This window comes from Annulohypoxylon maeteangense (genome assembly GCF_022496945.1).
Source record: "Annulohypoxylon maeteangense strain CBS 123835 unplaced genomic scaffold GGS22scaffold_9, whole genome shotgun sequence".
NCBI lineage: Eukaryota > Fungi > Ascomycota > Sordariomycetes > Xylariales > Hypoxylaceae > Annulohypoxylon > Annulohypoxylon maeteangense.
Window position 1 is genome coordinate 244,439 of NW_025953256.1, and position 18,375 is coordinate 262,813.

The 18,375-nt window shown below is 47.9% G+C and overlaps 3 protein-coding genes across 3 annotated transcripts; all 3 read left to right on the forward strand.

Annotated features, from left to right (window-relative positions):
• The first annotated feature begins 888 nt into the window (after positions 1-888).
• Positions 889-3,107, forward strand: GGS22DRAFT_163839 (uncharacterized protein). Its single transcript, XM_047961438.1, has 2 exons — positions 889-1,349; positions 1,562-3,107. Exons 1-2 carry the CDS (start codon positions 1,169-1,171, stop codon positions 2,899-2,901), a joined length of 1,521 nt encoding a protein of 506 aa, XP_047818418.1. The 5' UTR covers positions 889-1,168; the 3' UTR covers positions 2,902-3,107.
• A 268-nt stretch (positions 3,108-3,375) lies between these two features.
• Positions 3,376-3,999, forward strand: GGS22DRAFT_188792 (uncharacterized protein; the record flags this gene model as incomplete). Its single annotated transcript, XM_047964763.1, has 1 exon — positions 3,376-3,999. One exon carries the CDS (start codon positions 3,376-3,378, stop codon positions 3,997-3,999), a length of 624 nt encoding a protein of 207 aa, XP_047818419.1.
• Positions 4,000-11,772: 7,773 nt separating this feature from the next.
• Positions 11,773-17,691, forward strand: GGS22DRAFT_144356 (ras GEF). The gene is made up of 2 exons (XM_047958834.1): positions 11,773-12,359; positions 12,419-17,691. Exons 1-2 carry the CDS (start codon positions 11,980-11,982, stop codon positions 17,379-17,381), a joined length of 5,343 nt encoding a protein of 1,780 aa, XP_047818420.1. The 5' UTR covers positions 11,773-11,979; the 3' UTR covers positions 17,382-17,691.
• Positions 17,692-18,375: the final 684 nt, after the last annotated feature.

An 18,375-nucleotide genomic window follows, 5' to 3' on the forward strand; every position in this document is an offset into this window, starting at 1 on the left:
GCGCAAATATACCCCTCTATGAAGCCGGGAATTCACTTAGGCATGTTTTATTGTTACCGAGATATTGGGCTGAAAATATTCAGCGTATAAGTAGAGAATTCGCTCTATCTCCGAGGATTCCGCGAGCGAGAGACGGGGTAGTTACCTATTCAAGCAAAGACTCCCACCTGAAATGGTCGAGTAGCCTCATTCACGTGTGCAATGGTACAGTCGTGCGTGTGACGAAGATACGCGTCAGTTTAGAAGAGAAATCTAGCGGCACTTCTGTAACCGTGTTCGCAACACGAGAAACTTCGCCCTCCGAGCTCAGGGTCTCGGACTCGCTACTTTGAAGAACTAATTATAACGGATATCGTTTAAACTAATAAGATGGCGTCAGGCAAGACGGACATGGCTTTCGAAATTCGGCAGAAGTAGATCCCGATGGATCGAGATCAACCAGATATCTCTTTAACTCTGAGATTCTAAACCTTAAACCTCGGGATTGTTGGATGTACGTTACTCTGATGGGATGCATATACATAATATACATATAATTATATCGTAATGTGAAGGTTGAAGTTAGGTAAGGCTTAGAGCAACCAAGGAATTCGATGATAGCACGAGAATCAAGATATAAAAATAAAAAATAAACCATGCAACCTTCTGAAGAGAGACTAGCGTCCATGTGTCGGCCTTACTCGATATAGCCGTAGTGGATGTTCAGCCACATCTTAGTGCATTTTAGCCACTAAGAAACCAATAAAAGGTTTGTAGATGCACCGCCTCACGTGCGAACATGGATGGCACCCTTGGCATCCTAAGCACCCTAGCTGGCTGGGGCACCTTATGTAACCTTGGGTAGGAAAGAACGAGAGCCCATTGGAAAGGCATTGATTTCCAAACGATTGCAAATCTCCGTACTTTCTTCAATCTTCAAAGCTTAAAAGTTTAAATACCCTCAGCCGCTTACAAGTTACAACTCACTTCGTGTTTAATCAGCATCGACTCGTTAACTCGTTCATAATATACGATATACCATCCCCGAGATATCAGTTACTCTATCATGACTTTGACAGTGCGCGCTCGGCTATTCCCACTAGGATGAATCCAGTAGCAGGGGCGCATTAACAGGCGACCATGTTAAGTCTCGTGTGCTCGGCCATAGATCGCATCATCATCATCAACAATGAACAACACGTCTAGAAACTCGAGTGAGACCAGCAAGGGTCGCGACGCCTTCCATCTTCCACCATCGGATCCCGAATTAATTTCTAAAATCCCAAGGATATTGCCGCATGAACGCGTCTTTCCCATTCAAATTGGGACCGAACTCTTTAAACTTTCCGGCGCTTCTCTCTCATCCGACGGTGAGTACGAGGCTATGAATGAGCGCCTATTTTATCTTACTCTCTCTCAACCTTAACCCCCTATTCCAGACAGATGATGTCAGCCCAACGAAGCCTAAACACCTCTCCTCTCCATCTCAAAAATACACACTTAATTCTCATTCATATATATCTGAATGGGGACACGTCATCTTTTGAGAGCCAAGAGCCGTTTTGCTGACATTGTTTTTCAGCCCCATCATATTTTTCACAATACTTTCAGTGCCAAATTAAAAAGGCCGAAGAAAGTGGTGAAGATATATCAACAGCTATACGGACCCTTTACATAGATCGGGATCCAATTACCTTTAGGGATATTTCCCTTCATTTACAAGGCTATCATGTCTCCCCACGCGATGGGACGCACTTTGTGCGCCTTTTCGCCGATGCCCAGTTCTATACTTTGCCCAAGCTGATGTCGCAGCTCTATGAAGAGTCTATCTTCATTTCTATTGGCCATCGCGAGTTTCAAATCCCACGCGACATATTCACCGGACCCGGAAATTCACCTAATTTCTTTTCTTTGGGTTTCGGCGTTTTCTTCTCTTCTCGCGATGAGATTTTCCCCGGACTCGATCGGGAAAACTTAATTAGGCCGCCTTCTATTATGCCACCGTCTGTCCCAAATCGGTCTGCTGATACCTTTTATGAGCTATTACACCTTCTGCGAGGATACCCGGTGCATATCCGCGACGAGGAACACCGCGCTTCCCTTCTCCGCGACTGCCGGTATTTCAATTTTAAGGGAGTAGAACAGAAGTTGATTCCGCATCATATAAATTATAATCTATCTCGGCGACGATATGAAATTACTCTAAGATTAGAAGATATCCTTAAATCTGGTATTTCAATTGCCACCGATGTTACGACCCCAGGTAATGGCGCAGAACCTGTCTCTGGGTGGATTAACTACATGCGGCCATATGAGGACGACAAACACCATGAGCTTATCTTAGAAATCGGAGGTGAGAATACGAAGATGCATCTAAACGTCATGCGAGCAGAATTCTTCGGTCAGGTCAAGGTCCGCGTTGCGAGATTGTTCGAGGTGATAGCCACGAAGCTTAATCTTCCACCGACGACTCAACCTTTAGGACTTTTGATGGCGTCGGGCGGAGCTAGCAGCCAGCCAGCGACACCGGGGAATACCCCGTTGAGCGAAGATCTTGTTCGAGTAATAATCGAGCCCGAGACACATATTATCCTCGACGGAAAAACATACACCAACTATACAGAAATCGAAGACGTGGCGGTAGCAATGTCGGCATCGTCATCGATGGGACATGGCGGAGAACAGGACTCTCCCATCTCTAGCATAGGCGGGTTCTACGCACCGTCGAGGAAGAGGAGACGAATAGATCTATCAGGTCATACAGCAGACGAGTGGATAGTCAAGACAGGGCAGTGGAGGCTCCGGATACAAGGCTCGAGGAACGGGAAGAGCGCGATCGAATGTGTGCTCGTGGCCGTTAAGCTGGACGCGTATAGCACCGAGCAAGCGAGGAATGCTCAGCGAGGGTTTTTAAAAGGTTGATCGTATAACGGCTCGACAGCCCGGAGGATCGTGATGGATATATCATTGAAACGTTTTTTGTCTGCTGGATTTATACCGTGCTTGGCGCTTGCGGTTTGTGGTTTATATAGGTACTTGTACGATCAAAATAAAACTGTTAATTCCATGCCTATGGTGATGCTGGTGTATGCGGGTTTGGGGAGTTTGTCGCTAGGCTACTTGGTGAGTTCGGTTTCTGTAATGGCCTTGGAAAATTCTGTTAATATTCCGACTCAAATACACACGCCGTTTAATTTATGCTGTTTCGATTCTTTGGCGTTGTATAACGTCCTCCAACATCCTTCAATACCCCGTAATCCCTAACTCAAATCCCCATCCCCCATCCCCTTAATCCCCGCGAATTACTCGTCAAAGTTAAGGCAGCGAACTACTGCCACACGGGCTCCATGGTCGCCACGGGTGTCTTCGGAACGAAGATGTCGGTCACGGCGTCGCATGAGGGGGCGGGGACGGTGGTTAGAGTCGGGGAGGTTAGGGAGTTTAGGGGGGGAGGATTGTGTTGGTCAAGGGGAGGAAACGGGATTCGAGCAGTACTGCGCGCATACGAAAGGCCATGCCGGCATTCATATCAATGGGTGCTTTGCTGAGTATGTGAGGGTCGACGAGAGGTTCACTACGAAGTTACCGGATGAACTTAGTTTCGTCGAGGCTGTGCCGTTGGTGTGTGCTGGGAGGACGGCGTGGAAGGGGCTTAGGGTTGGTGGGGTGTGGAGGGGGGAGTGGTTGCTTGTGCTTGGGTCTGGAGGCGGGTTGGGACATTCGGCGGTGCAGTTTGCGATCGGGTTGGGGGGTAGGGTTGTTGGTGTTGATGCTAGGGGGGCGAAAGATGAGGTCGTGGAGGATGTGCAGAGGGTTACGGGTGGGTTGGGTGTGCATGCGTCGGGCGCGACGGCGTTGGCGGCTGCGGCGACGAGGATGCATGGGACTGTGGTGCAGATTGCGCAGCCGGAGGAGGTGGTGCTGCCGTTTCGGGAATTGGTTTTTAGGGATGTGAGGGTTGGGGGAGAGTTGGGATATGCTTCATTTTATTGCGGAGAGGAGGAGGAAGCACGGATATAGGAGTGGTGAAGGGGAAGATGAGATTGGAGAAGGGTTCAGGATAGAGGCTACGGAGTTTGAGGGGCTGGACAAGATCGATGAGGTTTTGCGACTGATGAGGAGTGGGAAGATTAGGGGGAAGGCGGTGGTTGTGGTTGATAGGGGTGGTACATGATTTATGGTGCCTTAACAATGCATTCATTGGAATTTCACAGGCGTTCTTCGCGAATTAAATCAATGAAAATGCCTTTTGACTACAGCTAAACACACATACGTACTATATCACGTACCCCATACCTAACAGCCTCGGGTTTGAATCCTACCCCTTATACTAAACTTGCTGTGTTTCACGCATTACTTCACAGTTGGTTGCACGCGGAAGTTGGATGAATATTCTATTGAAGTAATTTTCAATAAAGCTATAGGTGTTTGTCGAATTTAGGACATATAGTTAAACGTATCCGGATATATATGCCCCATCCAAGAAACCTGTCCCTATTAAAGGCGACCTAGTAATTCGACTCGGATGGTTTAGAATTTTGGTGTTTGGAGGAATGGGGCCCAATAATGTCCGTCACTGCCCATGAGTGGTCCTGAGAAGGCGTGTTGGCTATTACCCCCAGAGACAGTAGACAAGGGGCATGCGTGATTTATATATGTACCGCGCTCCTTTAAAGAGAGCAGTTTAGATTTCTTTGCGCGCCAACATCGCCCCTTATCTTTTAGTTGTGCCTCATGACAATGCGTGACATGAAGGGTCACCTTAGGGAGTTGCGTCTAAGCGTTCGATAGTTTTATACGCCATCGCTTTATCTAGACGCAGTAGATTGATGTTGTACACTTGGTGTTCCGTCGACGGTCTGCTTCAACACATTGTTAGCATACGAGTCCCCTTAATTAGTATCATTCTTAGTTTTACTTACTCGAAGTCTGTAGTGGAAGATAACTTTGGGGATGTGGTTGGTTGATAAGATGATGAGAAACACAACGCAAACAGTCGACAGGGGAATCGACTAATGTATGAGCGAGGGCTAGATTTATCAACTAGCTCTATTATAATCACTCATAACAACCCAAGTATAGCCGATCGATGTGACCATATCCAAGTATTCTTAAACGAGTTTGTCTAAGTATGTTTTAGGGGCGATAGAGATGTTCGCTTAGGTTTATGGTGTGCGAATATTAAGCCCATTAATGACGAGAACGACTTAGAGAAAAGGAACGACTAATAGAAAATATGAAAAGGACTGTGTTGAAGTAGTGAAGTGACAAAAGAAATAATTTTATAGCATATATGTAGAAAACAGTTAAGGAAGCCGATGGGGTTATGTATGATATTTATCTACAACCTTCTACATCTTTTCATACGGTGATGAGCCATATAGAAGCTCATGTTCTAGCTCATGTTTATCCCTCAAAACTTGCCGTGCAAGCAAAAACATAACAAGACCTCGTGGTCTCGGATCAACGCATTACGCACTTTGCGATGACGAGAAAGAAACCTCCATTACACCGATGGTTGGAAAACACAGCAGCTACCCGTAGCCATAGATTAAAAATTATATATGAAAAAGGTTTGCAACGGCACGAACAGCATGCGTTGTCAAATGTCATACACGCTTCTTAAAAAGAACACGAATCAAATGAACTCAGAATGAAGCTGGTGTCCATTATTTTGGTATTTACCTACCTGCGGCCACCCTTCCGAGAATAGCTTGCTGCCTGAGACAGGGCGGGAGGCTGCGTCACGGCGAAGCTCTTCGCAGTGTGTAACTATCGGAAGCAGACATTTGACACCAATCGCGGGATGTATGCAGTGGATCACAAATCACCGACAAATCGGGATGTTGCGGCATAGCTTAGATGAAGCGACGTATATACACAAATGAGAAGCTTGGATGTTGTCTCACTTGGTATGTCTCACATCTCTAGGCAGATAAGTTACAGCAATATACATGTTAGACATGGCGTTCCTTAGCCCGTAAGCTCAACGATGAGGTAAGGAGGACTGTGTTGCGCAAGACAAACGGTTGAGCGCATCAGAAAATTACCTACCTTTGCGCCGGTGAGACACATGTATCTTAAGGGTCCAATGCTAGTTTCGCCGAATATCTGAATTACTGCAACTCCGATGCCTCCACCAACTTAGCAATCATCACGGAACATCGTCTTCCAACCTAACGAGATGGCTACTACTTAGCAAAGACGTTAAGCTTCTAGCTTCTTCATCGCTTGCGCAACGCATGCAGTCTTGACGCCCATGTGACGACCCTTGAAGATATGTAAGTATGTATGTAGGTACAAGATAAACTTGATCAGCCCTGCCCTGGCGGTCGCGGCAAGATCCGCAGATCTCGAATCTGTGGTGTTAGCGGCAGCCGGCAGATGGTAAACTGCAGTGGCCCTTTGCAATTTGTCTTGTCCCATCGTCATTTCCAAGTTGTTACCTATGCGGTTGAGTCGCATCTTGGCGGGGTCAGAGGTTTTGTCGACTAGCGGTCTGACGATGTCTAAGTAGGTGAGTAGGTAGGTAAGTAGTCGCACATATTGCCTACTTGGGTACCTAGTAGGTAGATAGGTAGGTACAGGTAAGTAGAAACTTGTTTGAGACAAGTTGGCGATGAGGGGGGAGTATAACGTCAAATGGTCACTTGAAGCTATCCGCAACTTGATGTCGTTGGGAGTGCGCTCTGCGATTGGCTCGACCCTACGTCGGACGGGGAATATCTCGCACACGTGTGTGTGGAGTCCTGCGCGAGCTGCTGCAAGGTTCCTTTCCTAGCTTCCTCAAAGGGAGTTTTCTGCGGTCAATGATTCCCTCCCCTCCCCTCTCCTCTCCTCCTCGGAGGAAGCCGCTAGGAGATCTGAGAGGTGGGTGGGAGTAAATCTGGACTTAGACTTATTAAGACTTCACCGATTGAATATTTTATACTCCGGAGGATTTCGGAGGGTAGACTAGTTTCTTCGGTACTTCCGTTAAGGTTGAGGGCTTTGGTAGATCTAGATCGTGGGGGCTGATCAAACTTGAGGTTTAATGCACACCGAGGAAATGTCTTGGAAACGTCGTTCGGATACATGGTCACGATGATGGATGGGAATGCGTTTGGTAGTCTGATATTCACCCACATAGGAGGTAGCCGACCATGTGGAAATCAGATCAACTGGGATGGTTTTTATGTACGCTGTATGTAGGTTGTCTGCGTTGAAAGTCTGGTTCACCTCCACTGTAACGGGTAGCAAGGAAGGATTCCGAGTGACGGTTCGGGCGTGGTCCCGTAAGCTTGGCATCCTATTGCTCCTTGCCGCCAGTTAACGCGATAGGTCCATAAATTCCGAGTGGTATTGAACAAGAAGCTTTGCCGTAGAGTGAACTTTGAAGCTTGAATACGCTGTATCCTGATGCCCAGAATCATGACCTCAGTGTCTCGACTTACGCTTGTGATCCGAGTTTCATGGATGAATTGATGAGTCAATCGATCAATGCCCGTGGGGCAATCCAATGCCGTACTGCCTGCCGATTGACCAACGGCTGAGAATGGAGATCTATCTCATGGATATCGTTTAAACTCTGGGGAGACCTAGATCTCTGGGACTTCTCTGGGACGCAAATGCCGTCTGCTGACTTTCCCTCCCACTCCCGCGCCATCATCGTGCGAGTATTGTCCAGTGAATTTCATGCGCGACGTCATTTTCTATCTACAAAGCAATGCTACTGTATGGCATGGCATGGTTATTTTGCCTGTTGTGTTCCCCAGAGATCTGCCGTGGGTTATCTGCTAGGAGGGTGCTGGATCATGGTCTTGGGACCCGGGTGGGTGGATGGATCTTGGATGAGAAGTGCAAATATTACCTGTCAACCTGCTGTAGCTTGTGGCTTGCTTTAGCGCTTGCAAAGCCCTATTCTGGGGCAGACATTAATAGTACAATATACTATAATTGACACTCATTGATGAGGCAATGAGGATATTAATGAATTTTCAGAATTTTCATAAATCGTACCATTTTTCTCAACGGTTGTCTTTTCGTACAAGGAGATGCCTGCTGGGTTTGCCTCGTTTTTTTATTCGCTCTGTGCTCTAAACTCACCGTTCTTGTCTCGGGATGATGCCGCGGGTTTAGGGGATAACACTAGCGAAAATCTACATGTCATTTGCTTCATGACTGAAAATGTTCAAGCTGCGATATCGGATACTCGTGACTACACAACACCCAGGTCAGAGTTGGTTCTTTCGAAATAATGTTCTTTAGCAGATTTTGATCTCATCTTGTAATCTCATAGAAGATGTTGGTTCCAAGTTCGTGGGGGTTACCAATAGTATGTGACTCGGCAGGGGCTCAAAGACTCGGCCTGGTAACGTAGAAATGGTCTTGTAGCATTCCGAGTGGAACGGTTCTCATAGCCCAGTTCGTCACTGTCGCAGCGCGCAAGATTAAGGGCTTCGACGACGGATATGGTAATTACTTCGCTAGTGTGTCCATTCTTCAACTCTACACATCTTCAGAACTTGAATTTACAAGCAAAGAACTCCTTTGCCCATGCTGCCATGTTGCTTCACTCGCGTCTTATGAATCCTATCCCCGCAGAAGAGAGGGGCTTTGATTCATTGGAATCGCTAAGCTTCAGGGCTCGATGGATGGGATGTGCGCTGTAGTCGTATCGAGTTGATTTAAGCGACGAGACGCATCGATCGCGGATATCCCAAAGTCGCGTCCTCATTCCTTTCTGGTATTTCATCACAGTCGCCATTAGGCAGATTGGGCGCTTGTGTCAAGGCCCGAGCTTGTGAGTCCCGAGATCAACGGTTGATCTTCTTCGCCCATTACTCGAAAAGTAAGGTCGGGAGTTGGTCAGCACGTGGTTAGGAATTCCCCACGAGCGATGGCATGCTATGCAGTTTGCCATCATGCCTTGCTGTCCCTGGACTAGAGGCATCTCACCTATATCTCCTAACGCACATAAACTCACGGGATGATTAAAGATGCACGCTACTGCGCCTACGAGCATCCTTAGGAGGATTCCATTCATGCTATGATCGATTGTATGATCATTTGTGTTGTAGGAGGGGATCCATCTATTCTTTTCTTGTCGGTCTCGTATAGCGTCCTCTTATTACATCGGATGATATCGAATAAGAGGTAGACATGATAAATTAGATGCGACGAGAACAATAACAAGAACACTACGCGATGGAGTCATCTGATGAATTGATCTCGGTATGAACTGAACCGGGAAAATGAACCCTTACACACTTGCGAGGTATGTCTAAAGGACATTGCTGTGAGGAATTTTGCGGTAGCGAGGGGGAGAGTTGTAGGCCATTGTTGGAGTAGGTCGCTCTGATTGGTAGCGAGCGACTTTGCTGGTACCGCGAGAAGTGACTGATGAGGATCAGCCCTGCAGAAAATGGTATCAATTACTACATTATCAGGCTCCTTGGTATCGTGGCCGATGGTACACTGGTGAAGTAGTTTGATCCTACATACATACCTACCTACAATCTGTTCTTCTACTTCGCCCCCTTTCTCTCTTCTTGCATCTGTTTCGAGCTACATTGTGCGTCCTAAAAAGGGCCGGATCGATATGGAGTTGGTAGCTGAGGCGTGTGGCCAACTACGATATCATTCGTGTATGTGGCTTACTAGATCCCACAACGCCTCTGCGCATTCCTTTATGTGTTCCATCGTGTATCTGCTATTTAGTTATCGTACAGTCAGAGCTAAAAATGATGTGAATCGATGTGGCTGCATACAATGAGGTGTGTAGTCTAAATTGGATTTGCCTCTGACGTAAAATAGAATTATCATGGCGATTGACAGCTAATAATTATTTCGGTAGCCGGTTCGTGCTAGGTTCTCTCACCCCTGGTGATCTTGATAGAGATTCTTCAGTTGGTTCATTAAACCACTGCACGCCCAGTGTCTAGCCTGTTCCTATCGTATCTAGACAGGTTCTAGCTCATCATTGGGCGTTCATTTTTCTGGAGTCAGGGCTTGAACTAAGGGTTTTGTATCCCACTTCGCCTATGAGATGCATGGATGATAAATGAAGAATTCGAAGAGTACCGTTGAGTCTAGACATACATCTAACTGCTGATGCACATCTAATAATATCATAACTGTAGGTACCTACTAGATAGGAAGGTATAGCATGCTACGTGTTTGTCTTTTACATGTTAGCTGACGATGTGTTAGAAATAGACACGACATTATTAATTTGCCTCTCTTGGGTTGAAGGCATAATTACAGTCGCATTTACATTGATGAAGGGGGGTGCTATGGTTCAGTGCTAAAGGTGCTGGAGGTGCTGAGGACTCAGTTGCTGACTTGCATGAAACCGCTAAGCAACATGCGTTAGGTACCAAAGCGATGGAAATGATGTCAAACCTCCACAAATCTAATGTCGTTAGAGATACGCCTCCAGCTGTCTATTTGTTTCCTTATTTCTCGGCAAGCCTCAAAAGTACAGTACTATGTTAGTGGTGTAACTGTTCTTTTTTAACTCTACCCCTTTTCTATCTTCTACCATGTAACGTCATGAGAGTAGTACTATGTAAAAAGAAAGCTTAATGGTAAGAAGGCAGGAAGGGGAATAAAAACCAGAAAGAGTAGTCGGACCCAAAACTACTTAGTACTGCATACAATGCGCATAGTACTAGACTTGCAGTCCTGTTAGTCTTGCAGACTCAGCTTCCGGGACTGCAGCATCGTGATGTAAAAAAGATCGGACGGATTGGCCAATGTAAGCGAGGGGCGACAAGCACACTTAGGTCATCCACCGTCTTGCATGATTTCCTCTACTTTATCCGTCGATGTTTGCAAAGCAATTCGGTGCCGAAAGCATACGATTGGATGCTCCTTAATTGTAGGATATATACATAGTAGAGAGGGAGTATTGGTGAGTTTGAGTTGTATTTATATCTCTTCTCATTTCTCGACTTTTGATTGTTTTCATTAATCTTGAAATGTTGTTAGGAGAAGAAGAAACTTGTACTTGCTAGGTTTGTATGACTCCTAGTACCTTCAACGTTGAATACTACCTAGTACATATGTACACTGCATGATAAGATTCAAGACTTCGTCTCGAGTCTTCCTTCTCTTCCCCAACTCTAGGTAATACCTCACAGCCTGGGCGCTCTGTCTTAACCTTTATGTCCGTGCGGTATTCTTGTACCCATGTATCTCTGTAACTGCCTGTAGATTTATTATTGCAGGGGATAGACCGGGGCTAGCAGGCCAGCCACAGTAAATTGCAGTTGACCTGTGCGCGAGAATCGAACGAATGGGACCACCTCGATGACCATATCCCCTGTAATATCTTCCCTGCTTAGGACCTGGCCGGCAGCCGGGGCCAGTGCGCTCGCCTTCAACTTTGCAGGCATTGCAGGCATTACAGGCATTAAATCTTAGCTTAGCAGGCAAGCACACCTGTACCCAGTAACCAACCTTGGAACCTAGCCAAACTTAGTAGGAAGGTTCCCGAGAGCACCAAATCTGCCCAAATGATACTTCTGTCATCCGCGGCCCTTGTAAACTCTCCTTCTTACCATTCAACACCGCCGTTGTCCAACCGGACCACATCCAATTGACTTTTCGTCGCATTCAACGACTCGTAAAGGGGACGGTATTGGGGCAGAGTGCATCGTGTGTCGTGAAGAGAATCCGTCATTTTGGCATCTAGTATCCCGTCACTGGCAACGAGCCTATCCGTCGAGACATTGGCCCTCCCGAAGAAAAATATCCGACTTGCCAACGAATACGAAGGAAGAAGGCCTATTATATGGTAGCCCGAGTGTGTGCGCGCGACATTTCCAAGACTTTGAAGCATACACTACATTACATATCGTCGAGTCGCGCTACTTTGCTTTGAAAAAGGGGCCTAAATATTATTCTTTTTCCTCTGCCCGTGGATCTAATCGATTAGTCTCGTATTTCCGACCTTCAATGCATTCGTCCGTCATAATTGGCTCGAGCAGACACTGTTCTGCCGCCTAGTAGAGAGACATGGAGGTAGAACCTCGAGGCTTACACCTACCGTTGCCCACACGGTCGAACCCCAGCCTTCTCCAGTCCTCACGAGCAGATTCGTCAAATAATAAAAAATCGCCGACGGTACCACGAGACCCGAATTCGAGGAAATCACCGCCACTCGGTGGCCTGGCTAGTAAAATCGGGGGTTCCAAAGTGCGCATACCTCTTCTAACTGGTTCGAGGCCGTTGGTCCCGGCAGGCGAGAGGAGGTCTGGCGGTCAAGATGGAAATAAAGCAAAATGGGAGTCTGAGGGTGACAAGTGGAATATAGCACCGGATGGAGGTTCAGCCGGCCGAGAAGGAAGACATTTCACCGTGGCCAACGTGGGTAACAATGGCCAAATATACTTGAGGTACGGGTAAATCGGATATATCACTAATCATCCAATACTAACCACGAGCACGGCAATAGACCTACTATAAGGCCGGCAAATCAGAGATACCCCCAACCCAGTTTTACCTTTCCAGCAACGCCACCGAGCACCGCAGGTTTAGATGTTCTGACTCAGAACAAGACGAGGTCCGATGAGAATAGTGAGCTGCTTAGCGGTCAATGGACCCCTACTCCCCCAACCGACTCTCCGTCACCTGGAGTTGTAAGGAAGAAAGCCTACTTCGACTTGAAGTTAAGAAAAACCCGGAGTCGTCGCGCGATGTCGGATTCAACCATTCAGGATGCAAGCATAGCGCAGGAGGGAGATGCTGGAGTATTTAAGGTCGTGATATCGAAGCCGAAGAACGAGTCGAGGTCGAAAACCGCCGAAGACGTAGGTCGGGATCTAAGCCAACTTCTGCAAGTTTCCATTCCTTCCTGGAAGTTAGGCACGCCAAGGTTCACTTCTAAGGGAACGCCTTTAATCCGAGGCTCGTCGTATGCCCCCACCGAGGATGTCCGCTCAAGTAACGTCTCGTTCTTCCGACCACCAATTCGTGACCTCAACTCTCTTCGCCCAGATTCTATAGATACTGTAAAACAAAGGGCGAGCTCCACGCCTCACATCCAGTTACCGTCGCCGAGCTTACTTAGCCCTGCCACCATTCCCGCCCCGCGATCTCCTCTTCCACTTCCTCCAGTCCGATCGACGTATCTCTCGACGCATTTAGCCATCGAGCCTAGCATGTTCGATGCGCTTACTTTTAAGCCAGCTTGTGATGATCGTGCCATTGTACGCTATTCGTCTGCCACAAATGCCGTCACAGCTGCTACGCCGCCGCGATTAGTTGCTGAAATCACGTCTCCCACTTTTTTGGATTACGAACTAATTTCTGACTTTTTCCTCACTTTCCGTGCGTTTCTCGATACCCAGGACTTGCTCCGAATGCTAGTTGCTAGACTTAGATGGGCCGTATCCCGCGATGACGAGACAGGGATGGTAGTTAGGGTGAGGACATTTGTGGCTATGAGGCACTGGATCCTTAATTACTTTGTCGACGACTTCGTGGTGGATTACTACCTCCGTGTGATGTTTTGCAACCTCATAAACGACTTTGTTGAGGAGCTCTCTCAAGATGAGCGAGGTAGGAAGGTCCAGTTGAAGATCCTAGCCGAGTTAAAGAAATGTTGGAGACGAGTATGCGCGCAGTTTTGGGATGGCCCAGAATTCGATTCGTCACTAGGTCCCGATATTCCTATTGCTCCCGGTGGAATTGCTGGCCATCGAGATCCTGGTCTGGACCCGAGCTTCTGGGAAACTTCCTCTGACGACGCAGTACCACAATTGTATGGTATCCACCTTCCGGAGACCGACTTGCAGCCTAAAAATACGTTTTACCAAGATGTGTCTAGGGCTGGCCATATTGATTCGATATTACTTGGCGATGTGCGCCCGGATACGCCAGAGGAGGAGGAGGCGGGTCGGCCCACTACTGAATTAGACCGGAGACAGACATCGCCAACTAGTATTGCGAGTCTCGATGTGGTATCATGCTCATTTCCAACGAAGGGATTCCGATTCGGCGAATCCAGTACGAGTTCCGCCTTCGCTGCACATCCTGCTGATCCCAGTTCTATCTACACCAATGCGGATCCTGTTGCGTCTACTCCGCGCGCTTTGACTGGGAAGCGCGTTAGGCCCCATACGTCTCATAGGCGGAACAACAGTCTCACGGATTCCCTCCGGGATCATGGCTCGGTAACAGAAAAGGTTTTATATAAAAATGCCGAGCTCTTACTAACTTTGCCATATGCTGGCAGCCTTGTCCGGGGGAATTTTATGCCCCCTGCCCAAGCTTTTGTTGAAATAGACTCCCCGGGCTCCTGGGCCCGTCAAACCACGGTTTTCCAAACGCACCCCACCGAGGGGTCGAAAGAGAAGGGTTCTGCGTCGGCGATGTCGGGACAGGGTATGAAAAAGTTGATTGGTAGCGTTCGCAGGGCCATAAGTACGAGGGGCCAGGGTATTGCATCCACGCGAGGGAACTTCATTGATATCGCACCAGTCGGGCCTCGGGGCGTGACGACTAACAGACTTCCGGGAACGGCGGTCGTCCCGCAAGCGCGACCGCCTCCCCCGAGCGGTACCCGTGCTGCTGTGCGTATCGATCTCCTCGGCGCTACTATCGCTGAGGATTTCAAAAAAGCTGTGCAAGAAGACGCCCTTATGGAAACCGCGACCGAAGACGACAACAATGATACTTCCGGGGTCGCCAATAACCCCATTGAGTATTCTGCGGCTCATTTAGACTCCTCGTTCGAACTGCGGCCTACCAGCGACGCTGCAATCACAGCCGGAAGCAAGTCTATTGTTATTGTCGATGGAACCTTGCCGCCCGGCAATTACCCACATATGACGAGTGCTTTGACGGCGTGGAATCCATCCGTTGAAGCTTTTGCAGAGAGCATGATGCGAGCTGCTGCTGGTGGCGGTGCTGATCTAACGCCACCGACGACGCCGCCCGGACAAGCCTTACGTGGGGATACTCCAAGAAGATCCTCTTATCTCCTCGGCCAACACGTTTTCAGACCAGCAGCTTCTAACGTCTCGTTGCCGCCGTTTGTTCCCGATTTAGAAACGTTGGGCCGAGGACGTTCTTCCGAAGAAACTACCCCCAACGCTCGCCCTTCAGTCAGCTTCGTTAAACAGTCGCCTAGCAAGCCCCCATTAAGCTACGCAAAACGACATCAACGTCAGCAATCAAGCCGTAGTTATAGGTCGAGAGGCTCTATTGCTCATCGTCGATGGGCGTCCTTCCAGAGTGGCATCGCTGCGCAGTCCACAATTAGGAGTTTTGATGCGACTACGTATTCCGAGGGATCTGTAACATCGGAAGTTATGCCTCCACCACTTCGGGTCCTTCGAAGACGACCAGGTGGGGATCTGAGAGGTGTGGCCAATGTACATGATCTAGACAATCCGCCGCTTCACAGGTCACGCTCTGTAGGCTCATTAACGACCTTCACGGACTCCTTAAGGAGCTCTTACCTACGTAGTCCCATCAGAGAATCCAGTGGGTATGTCGATGTCGTCAGTAGCGATTATTCACAAAAACGAGCGGAGGTCTTCTCCTTAGGAGCCATGGCAGAGCAAGCCCCAAAGCGTGCAGCTGCATCTCTATTTAGCACTCATTCGTCAAAACCAATAATGCGACCATCCTTCGAGGCTGAAGCTCAAAAGCTTGCCCAAATCCCCGACGACATAGACGATGATGGAGGTGTCGAGTCGGCACTTTTAAAACTGGAGGGTAGATATGAGAGGAGAATTGCCAAACTCTCGATGGAACCGTCTAAGATACCACAAGCTGATCTTGAAGAGCTCAAGAATCGACCTACAGCAACGACACCTGAGATAGAACAAGCCAAGGTAGAAAAGCGAAAGCACCGCCAGCAACATATCGATGAAGAAATCGTTTCCCCAATGGAAGAAACTTTTGATACACCGCTTAATGATAAGGTTGCGCCTCCCCGATTTTCTGAGGCTATTTCATTCTTGTCAGAAGATTCAAGGGAGAGTTATAACTCAACGCCTCTGCTTGATCGAGGATTGACAGATGATGGACGCAGCAAGACAGCTACTCAGGAATGGACAGATCACTCGATACTAATAGGTCCGGACACGCCACCAGGAGAGAGTGAAGAGGTTGTTGCTACTGCTTCAGTCCATCCATCTTATGAGTTTGTACGGAAAACCGAAAGTATAGACAAGATCAAGCCTGGAGCAACTGCGCCTGGGGATCCTACATTTCTGGACGTGGACAGTGATAATGATTCTGCTTTATCATCCGAAATGTCGGGCGAGATGCCTGAAGCCGATGATTATATCTTTGGCGAACCCCATTCACCGAGGAAGCTTACTCCTATAAATACGGGATCCCCCGATACTGAAGGAGGAATCACCTTCTCATCTAGAGATAAACCCCCTTCGCCTCCAATGACGTTGACGCATACACATGCTTCCGAGGGCTCGGAGGCTGACCATGTCCCGCAGCTCCACGAGCACCAGTTGTGGGCGCAAAAACCATTGCCTCCTACACCTGATACAACACCTACTACTGCTATGTACCACCATGGCTCCGATTCGCCCAGAGATCCCACCGGCACAGGAGAGGCATTGCGCAACGCGCCTCGATTTTCTGGTGAAGCAGGACGAAAGAACTCAGCCCATCTGCCTTTTATACTCGCCTTCGACTCTGAAGTCCTTGCTCAGCAATTCACATTGATTGAAAAGGACGCCCTGAACGAGGTTGATTGGAGAGAGCTGATCGAGATGCGGTGGAAGAATTCCAACAATGATTCGCGGTCGTGGGTTGACTTTCTTCGAAACACAGACGCACATGGTGTTGAGGTGGTTATTGCGCGGTTCAATATCATCGTCAAATGGGTAATTTCAGAAGTCGTCCTCACGCAAGATATAGAGGAGAGAGCACGCTGCATCATCAAATTTCTTCACATCGCTGCCCATTGTAGGAGATACCGCAACTTTGCTACTACGAGCCAGATCACTATCGCTTTAACGTCAAACGAAGTAGCAAGGCTGGCCAGGACTTGGGCCATGGTTCCACCTACCGACCTGAAGACTATGAAGGATCTCGAGACTCTCGTTTCTCCTACGAAGAACTTCTATAACCTCCGAGCCGAGATGGAAGGGGGTGGTACTGCTGCCGATATCGGATGTATTCCTTTTGTTGGCATCTACACTCACGACTTGCTTTTCAACTCCCAACGGCCGTCCGAAATCGCCAGCTCTCCGACTACAGCGCCTCTAATCAACTTTGAGCGGTGTCGCATCGCTGCATCGGTGGTCAAGACCTTACTCCGTCTACTTGAGGCCAGCACTCATTACCAATTCCAGCCCATTGAAGGTATCACAGAACGTTGTCTGTGGATGAGTGCTCTCAGCGATGAAGACATCAGAAAGCATTCTGAAAGTTTGGAATAGATGACGCGCCTTCTCCACAGAAAGAAACAGCATCCAGTAGTCTACCAGTCGAAACCATTCGACATAATCTGTATATCATGTGTCAATGATCAATATCACCATCGCTCACATACCTTGTTTCATTTACCATCAACAACATCATAGACGATACTCGATTCGCTTAAAATTCGTCGCCATTGTACAAATACGCAGGTTTTGGCCATCCTTAGTATATAATACTTCACACGATACCATGATTCACCATCCATATTAGCGAGATTTTCCACAAGAGACACAGCCTCTTCGATCACAAATACCCAGCCAACTCACCCAAGGCACAAACTCAACTTCCCTTACCTTATTCTGATTCTCCAATGTATCATACTATCGACGTGTTTTTTCTCTCTTATCCCATTGCAAATACCCCGAGTTACAGCGGCGAATCAAGCGGGAGCGGAATTAAATATACACCAAGGTTTTTTTTTGGCTTGTTTTTCGGTGGCGGGGCGAGGTGCAAATAGGACGCGGGACGCGGGGTGTGCATTTTTTATACCTTATCATCATCATCAATCATCATCGATCATCGACAGCACCGGAGTTCAGCGGTTCTACGTAACTATTTTTTTTTTACTTGGTAGTGTTTAGTCCAGGGCTTTAACGTCTGTTAACGATATCAATCTGAGGAGGCACCCACCTGGTGGTAGGAGAGAGGTTGTTAGGGGGGAGCAGAACCATGAAGAGATGAGATGAGGGGTCGTGTGTGAGGAGATTAGTACATACTTTGGATGCATGCCGGGGATGGGATGTATAAAATAAATGAAACCGGCGGGGATGAAGACGTGTAGGAGTAGTTGTAAGGAAAGGAGGGAGTGGAGTGTAAAGGGGAGAAGATACAGAGGGGAGAGGGAAGAAGAGAGAGAGAGTAGAGTAATCGCGCGCGAGAGACTCTTCTTCTTAAGTCTATTGTTCAGATACCCCATACCCATACTCATACATTTATCTGTTTGACGTCTGT